We start from the raw sequence: 8,630 nt of genomic DNA on the forward strand, positions 1-8,630 counted from the left end.
ACTGGATCTTTCCACAGGAACAAATAAAGTCAGTTCCAGTCCTCAGCTCCTCTATGTATGGACACCGCCCTCCTCTCGAAATTCCATCTCGAAGGCACGTCCGAGTGGCAACTGTTCAACGCGATTTCTATCGTCATAGTGGTACAAACATTCCTCTCTTTTAACCAGTCGATCCCCGGCTATCGACGGTAAAGAAAAAATAATGAAATATTTTCAAAAGGTTTCATAGCCTTAATGTGTAAATTAAACTTCAAAAATATTGATAAGAAGTTTAAAAGCAATTGCTCAAGTGTGTTTTTAAGTTTTAAGTAAGTATATTTTGTTATTAAATATTTTCCTGCCCACGGAAGAGACAGCAACTTTCAGATTGAATCCATCAACAAATTAACTATGGGGTTTGTTAATAGAAGAAGGTTACAGAGAAATCTTCCAACGAGCATCTAAAGTAATCCAGCATTCCAAAAGTTTCGATTCACTTCTTTCAATGATGGACCAAGAAAAATCGAACCAAACATTCAGACAATCAGATAAAAAACGAAAAACCAGTTTTATTGCACATGGTCGCTCAGACACATCCTTCTGCTCTTCGGAGCCGAGTCTTCGGACACACTTGAAGGTTTTCCGCTTATCGAGATCAGGGCTTCTCATGAAGTTTTGTTCTTTTTGCCTCACAGTCCTAACATGACTACTCTGGTTTTGCATGGTTTAAAGATGCAGAGTGGAAAAGCACGCTTTATCACTGATTCCCTTTTGAAGAGCCTATCTCCTTTTCATGTCGTTCGGGTGAACTCTCAAGCAGGAATAAATGAACTAACGGAAATCACAAACGTACAACATCAGCTCAGTACTACTGAAGACGTTTAAACTGGGCAGTGTACAATATGCTCTAGTATCTTTGATCAAAACACTCTTTGTTTCCTTAGCAACACGTATGTCCTATTGTATGCAATATTCGATACAGTTTCACACAAAATTACAAGATTTGAGTTCCTGGCGTTAAAGGGAAGGTATTTGGTAGCGTTTGTACTTTTCTGTGCGTTGAGGTTAATGTCAGTGCGTTTTATGACAGAATCATGTCTGCATGGCCAGTTTTCACTGGCCATGTAGTGAATGATTCTCCCGAAGAAAAATAGATTGGGTAATTTTTATCTCATCTATATCTTTAGGCTGATGTATTCGAGTTTAAGATTGGACCCTGTGCATGCCGATGAATCTGTGTGATCTGCTTCGATTCTCAAAAGTATTCCTATATGTTGTTGTGCTTGGAGCAGATTCCTCTATAACCATATGCTCAGGATTCCTTTAGCTGGTGATAAACCTAGACAGTAGAATATCCGCTTCAACAAATTTCCCCATCCCAAGGAATGTGATCGCAACCCAAGCAACTCAAAGAACAAATTAAGATTAAACAAGACACGATTGCAATCGAATTAAAAGCAGATATTTCGTTTGAGTATGTTAAGTATACCTCGCTAAGTATACCTCATCTTTTGTCACCGGGCAACGGTATCATAAGTGTTCTCAACTGTAAATTGGCCTCGGTTCATCGACAACAATGATCGATCGTTCATTTAGCCTTTGCTCAGCATGTCACACCGTGATAATGCATTCGGATCACGTGCAGAAAGAAACCGAAGTTTGCACGAAAGTCATAGCGGGATGAAACAAGACAAAGAATTCTTGATGGTTAGTCAAAGGTACTTTATCTTAGATTACTCATCGTCATTTAATATTCACATAAAGCTCTGGAAAGACTTTTTGATGTCTTAATGCGCGTTTTTGGCGAATGATCAACCCAAGTCAACCTTTGATGAGTTTTACGTTCTCTTGGCAACCTTTAATATCGCTACAATAACAGAGACTGTTATGAGGAACAGTTATGCTTAATATCACTTGTCTCTGCACTTGAAATTCCTTAAACAAAATTAGTTGATTTTGGATGGTACAAGAATAAGTGTTTCCAAGAGGTTGTTGAATTGAAACCAAACCATGCCGGCAAAGATCGCTGAGATCGGGGTGTTGCTGTATCATTAAATGAGTACATCTTCTAAATTAAACCAAATGCGAAGGAGAAAGATACCTCGAAAAGAAAACTTTGATGATGACAAAATTTTAACAAGTCTTAACGAGAAAACGAGTTTTCCAGTGCAACGGTAAAGGTTGCAAAATGGAAGAAAAGTATTAAGGCGTTTTCTATGTTCACAAGTATATACTTTTGATAAATAGATATGACTTTGAAAATTATTCATATTGGGAGTTTTATGTCTGACTTATTTCTTGTGAAAAGAAAAATGATATCGGACTCTCCATTTACAATAAACAGCACAAATTAGCGATCGGACTCGAACAAAAGTACTCAAGCACGAGGTTTATTCTATAAGGGTTTATCTTTATGCAAATAAACTGAGAAGTTCAAGGTACAGCGAATATCTGATTAGAGAGAAATTAAGGTGTGGCAGAGTGCCACAGTGAAGGATCAATATATATTCTACATTATAGACACTAAACGCGATTTTTTAGCCATAAGGTTTATTTCGCATGTTGCAGTCGAGCACCAGAAAACGTACCCGACAAAAATCTATGACATACAAGCCATGTGAAGTAGTTGAAGATATCTCTCTTATTTGTCTATTAACTACCATTACAGCAAGGTAATTTGGTTGAAATATTGGTCACATCACGGGTTTATTACGAATCAACTTAACAGCCTACTCCCAGTTGGCTTTTTAGCTCAATTGGTAGAGCGCTGCACTAGTATTGCAAAGGTCAGTGGTTCGAATCCCGTACAGGCCTGATTTTTTTCAGGTCTGAACTTCGCTATTGCATAAATAGCGCTCTCTACTGCGAGGATCGTGCATCATACGTATCTATAACCGCAGTTCAAAATATATGAACTTCATATATTCATCGTATCTGATTTATCATCACGGGTTTATTAAGAATCAACCTAACGGCCTGCTCCTAGTTGGCTTGAGCTCAATCGGTAGAGCGCTGCACTAGTATCGCAGAGGTCAGTGGTTCGAATCCCGTACAGGCCTAATTTTTTTCAGGTCTGATTTTCGCTATTGCATAGATAGCGCTCTCTACTGCGAGGATCGTGCATCATACGTAAAAATCTCTGCGAAAATAAACAACTTTGAGGAAAAAATTACAGGAGATTTGGGGTAGGATGGGTACGGCTCAAGCCTTTTCAGTCCATCTTACGAGGCAGGACTGAATTAAAACCCCTATTTTAAAAAACGCGAGCTTTTGGTATCTGCTTAAAAAGATGAAACACGTGAAAACCCAAACCTAAATATTCAATCGCCGTTGCCCATGCCCATAGCTCTACTCCACTTGAAGGGCAAGGCTCAGGGCCTGTTGTCGTTCTCTTGTCGCAGAAATATTTAATTTCCGGTCAACTTATAAGCACTTAAACGACGGAAATTCCATTTTTCTATGGACTGTGATAGATATAGAGTTAATTATTCATTTGTTGAAATATATTGATTCCAAAATATCAAGATAGAAAAATCCCTCGTTCAAAAAAAAATTGACTATATATACTGGCGTACCGTTTGCAACATGATCCTCCGCCGTTAGTGGGGGTGGGAGTGGAGGGAAGATTTATTTTGTTCCAATCGCGGTCAGATGCTGTGCCCCAAGGAATCTGAGCTGATTTATAGACTTTCGATCGTCAATGCTACAGATGGTAAGATTAACGACATTTTAAAATCTAATCATTTAATTTCTGTCAACGGTCAGCTAACTTGTGTGAGACTTTGGTGCTAGATATCTCTTAGAACCTTGGTTCGTTAAGTCAACAGTGTCTTCAGAGCGAGCGAGCGCGGAGGGGACCGGGGACAGTGTAATGGAGGAAGGGGGGGGGGGGCACGAAGAGTATTGACCACTTTCCTTCAAATACAATATTTAGAAAATTATCCCCACATTTTCACGAAGGGGTAATTGCCTGCATGTTTCAGTTTTAATCCTCTTGAAGATGCCTTTCGTAGGAGGGCGCAGATTTTGGTTGAAAAGTTTTACTTTCAACAGACGATGATCTAACGGTGGCATAAAAGTCACCTTTTTCCCTGACGAGAGAATTGTTTCTAGTCGGAACGTTGGCAATTTGTGTCTCAAGTCATCGTTAAAGGAATTACCCAAGGATATTCTGTAAAATACTAAAGAAGATGAAATAATTCGTAAAAACAACAACAAACAAAACTAAAACTTATCAATAAGATTATTAACGCAATTTGCTAATGAGGAACTTCCTGTTAAGATTCACTTCACCCAATTGAATATATTCAAAACTTTTATTCACTATTTTTTCTAAAGTCAATTTTAAAAGCGTTTTTTTTTTTGGTAATCTGGTAAAAAACCTGAGCGAGGAAAATAACATGGTCCGTGCGGTTTTCCATCCGTGCAACTTGATTCATGGTTGCATAGTAACTAAACGTAACCGTTGGCTAAACATTCAAGCCACAAGTACTAAAGGTCATGAGAAACAGTTTTGTGAATGATATTACTAATATGTTTGCAGTGGGTGTTGGTTAAAGGCAGATCAGATCAAAGTCTTCCCTCGTCCACGGAGTCAATTTTCCTTTGTGTAAAACGCCTAACACGCGCAAATCACAACGTAACATCAAAACGGTTTCAAAGCCGGTTAACGCTTTCGCGTGACAATGATGACATAATCGAAGAGATACTCATACCGATATTTATCAATCAACACTTGATATAACTTGTGTAATGAGTGTTTGAGTTGAAACAAAATACGCAAAAACATCGTCTTCCGAAAACATGCTAATCTGCGATAATGGGACCTTGGAATTCATGCGGCGAGCCGTCTACGTAAACATTCCTTGTATAACCCAGCATATCACCGGCTCAAGAGGCGACAACAACGGTGTGAACTGGACAGCTGAAGCAGTGATGCCTTCGCATGCTCTGAATATCACCTGCTCTAATAAGCGTTTATTGAGGAGAATTGCAGGAGTTTTCTACGTGGCAGTCACAATTGTAATAGTCACCGTTTGTCTCCGTGATTGGTCCCAGACCTGGAGAATTGTTTCATCTCCTCCAGCGAGGCAGCCACATTCGTTAAATGTCTACAGTGAGGTACGGCTTTTAAAGAAACCGACAAGGGCAAGTGTGGAGAAGACAGGGGCAACAGTAACAAAAAAAACAGAAATTATAGAGAGTTCGCCCGTGGATTTAGAAAGCACTCACAGCACAGTCAGTGCATCCACAATCGAGGACCGACTTCCTTTTGAGCATAAAACAACTCTCACCTCCACAACAAAATGCAGTCAGCATTATTTTCTTCTTATTCTTGTCTCTTCTACTCCAGCGTATTTCGACAGACGTAGAACAATACGACAAACATGGGCTGTTGATAACTCCATCAACACACGTTGGAAGACAGTGTTTTTGCTCGGCCAGTCCCGAGACAAAAATCACTCAGAGCTCCTTCAACGCGAAGGTGCGTTTTACGGCGATCTCGTCCGTGCGAACTACTACGAACACTATTGGAACCAAACGCTTAAGATTGAGATGGGTTTTGAGTGGGCAGCTAGGTATTGTAGCTTTCAGTTTTTGCTCAAAGCGGATGATGATGTTTTTATCAATCCACCGGCCGTCATCGCTATCCTAAACAGAGCAACGACTCCAAAAGATAAACTTTATATGGGATTTGTGTATAGAAATCCTTTGGTCAAAAGAACCGGGAAATGGTCGTTAACTCGAGAGGAGTACAAAACAACACATTATCCTGACTTTTGCGCCGGGCCAGGTTATATTTTATCATCCGACGTTGTGACTTTGTTTGTCAGTATTTTTGGTGGCATTCCGCGGTTTAAATTTGATGATGTTTATGTCGGGATGCTCGCCGCAAAGATGGGGCTTAATGCCGTTCATGACAGGGGGTTCCAAACACCGCCATACTTACCTAAAACGTGTGTTTTAGATGACAACACTTTAGTCCGACATGGAGCCGTGGGGCAGTGTTTGACTGACCTTTTCCAAAAGTCTCAAATCAAAGGAATGTCACCCTAACTAATGGTTTTATCCTGATCAGTTATGTTCTTAATGATCGCTAACAACCTTTGACATGGATAGACTGCGATTAAGCGTCACGACTACAGAAAAAAGCGTGGTTTTCCTTGTTGAAACGACGCCTGTAAACGGCACTGGCGAAGGTTCAAAGGAAGAACAAGCGGCGCGGTTTATTTCAGAAACTACGAAACACACTCCCAGGAGTTCGTGTCTGATTTTACTCTCGAGTTAGGGTTAATCCGTGCCGGTCGATATTGACAGGTAATCTATTTTGAGCCCATTGGCTGTTTCTTTCAGGTAAGACCAGACTTCACTATCAAATTGTGCTTTGAATAGCATGCAATTTAGATAAGAAGTTGCCGGGTGGGGGCACATTTACTCCTGTTGCGCCAGTAAGGCAGACACTGATCTTTGTTTAATGTGATTGCTACTTATCTTAAAACGTTGTTTGCGTGCAATAAAAATGGTGTTATTATTATCAATTAATGACATTTCTGAATCCTACATTACCTTAATCGTCTCTTTCTATGTGGAAAGAACGTCAATTGCAGAACTAATGAACCAATTTTGTGACTTCCGTTCGATACCCGTAGGGAATCTAGAAACAATCTTGTTGGTATACGTTGGATCAAATTACTGATCTGAACAGCGAAAAGCGATAAAATAAAGAAAATTAATTATATTACACGAATTTCAAACAATTTTTACGAACGTGAACATGCAATTCTTTGAAATAAAGTTACCTATAAGATTGTTAACTACCAAAATACCAATTGACAAAAAATAGTATTCAATACGACCTTGAATATGCCGTCTCAGGGACAGTTCCGCAGGCACACCACTAACTCCCCCCTACTCCCTCCCCCTGAGTAACAGGTCGTCTTTGATATATTTATCCTGTCTTGCCCTGTTGCTATCTATTTTTACACTTAAAATGGCACCTCCTTGAATAGGAGGTCACGAAATCTCCATTCTGACTAACTTGGCTTATGAGAGCTTGCCGGGATTTTCTCTCAATATAACTCATAACGTTTTTCTGTAGATTTAGAATCCTCTACTGAAAATCTTGATGGTGTCCTGCTCCCTCCAAATACCTATGAATTTCATAATCACGGATATCCCCTATTTTCCAACCCCCCACATAGAAGACGTGACGTAATCTAATTACGACCGAACTATTTGAGAGATGGGCAAATAAAACAAAATTGGTCATAAATAAAGCATTGTTTTGAAAAATGGAGACGCGTTGAAATAAAGGATGTTATGCTTAAGCAAGAGATGTATACTCAGTTTATATTCTCTTGGCTTTAGCGATGTCAAACACGAAAGAACTCTCCCGCTAATTATTTGCATGTCTTGTGATTTTAGAGACCTTTAGATCTACTGCATAGGGTCAGTCAGTTCCTAAACCTTTACACCCTCACGTCAGTATGCATATTCTCCATACTGTTCTTTTTACATTTCCTAAGGTGCTGACAAGGAGAATCTACTTAACAATCAAGAGCACCTGTACTTGTTGATCATTTAACAAGTGGTGTTGATGTCTTCTAACTACTTTTGAGGTCGTGATTCGGGTCTAGACACATCAAAAACATCAACACACTTGTAACATATAATCCGGAAGTTCGTACAAGGAGACGCTCCGCAGATCTTTGTTGATCTGCGAAAAAAAAAAAAACAGAAACAACTTCAGCCGGAAAGAAAAAGCCCTCTTGATGAAAAGCCGAAAGAAATCGGTCGAATTGAAAAAATATACTCCAGAGAAGGGAGTAGCAGCAGCGGAAGGATCTTTGGTCTATTTCGCTGCTGTTTCAGCTCATTTGGTCAGCGAGGATTAACGTCGAAGAATTCATAGAATTTAGTAAAACATTTCTAAAATGTAGAGTCCTGTTACTTGACAATTCATTGATTAAATATTACGTCTCCATCCCTGTTTAATTTTCTGCTGCGTGAATAGTTAATCGCAAAAAAAAAATGTTTGCAGCAGAACTTTTGTGTTTCTTCAAACCAATTAAATTCGCCAAACCACTGTGCGGTATCTTCAAGATAGAAATGAAGAGCTTAACATAGATAGACCTCTTCCCCTAATAACCCATAAGTGATGATCTAGTTGTTTTTAATCTAAAAAAAATTTAGCCATAAACTGTACCATCGTTCAAGTGATCCAGAAAAGAACTTCATATTCAATGGCAAGGGTTCCAGAGGTCGACAAATAATGACATGTAATACAATATTCAATAGAGGCCTGTATCGTTGACAGTTGATTTAGACGTGCTGAAATATGTGTATGATAAAATATCACATCAGCACAACTGCTGCAAAATAGTGACCCACAGACCAAACAACCATCAGAAATAAGGCGCAAGGTGCACTTCAATATAACCTCTTTAAAATGAAATTTTAGCGTTAAGTGGAATACAGAAAGTAACAGTTCGTCCTGAGCAGTGATTCGCCAGCCAGTCCCAATCCTCTAGTTTTTTGTCGCTTGAAACTACATTAAATAATTCATAACGTGTCAAACATAAACTAGTCATTTTGCAGACTTTGCTCAGAGTTCATTTGTCCACGTGACCGGAAATCCGACCTTGACTAAC

At 39.3% G+C, this 8,630-nt stretch overlaps 2 protein-coding genes across 2 annotated transcripts in view; both read left to right on the top strand.

Annotated features, from left to right (window-relative positions):
• Positions 1-1,204, top strand: part of LOC111329591 (cilia- and flagella-associated protein 90-like) — a 4,017-nt gene extending 2,813 nt beyond the window's left edge. Inside the window, exons 4-5 of the mRNA XM_022934322.2 lie at positions 18-188; positions 675-1,204. Of these exons, the coding sequence (XP_022790057.2) occupies positions 18-164 (147 nt within the window). The 3' untranslated portion in view covers positions 165-188; positions 675-1,204. The remainder of the gene's footprint in view (positions 1-17; positions 189-674) is intronic.
• A 3,087-nt stretch (positions 1,205-4,291) lies between these two features.
• Positions 4,292-7,963, top strand: LOC111329518 (beta-1,3-galactosyltransferase 1). The gene is made up of 2 exons (XM_088754981.1): positions 4,292-6,333; positions 7,506-7,963. Exon 1 carries the CDS (start codon positions 4,783-4,785, stop codon positions 6,034-6,036), a length of 1,254 nt encoding a protein of 417 aa, XP_088611107.1. The 5' UTR covers positions 4,292-4,782; the 3' UTR covers positions 6,037-6,333; positions 7,506-7,963.
• Positions 7,964-8,630: the final 667 nt, after the last annotated feature.

Source organism: Stylophora pistillata, chromosome 3 (assembly GCF_964205215.1).
Source record: "Stylophora pistillata chromosome 3, jaStyPist1.2, whole genome shotgun sequence".
NCBI lineage: Eukaryota > Metazoa > Cnidaria > Anthozoa > Scleractinia > Pocilloporidae > Stylophora > Stylophora pistillata.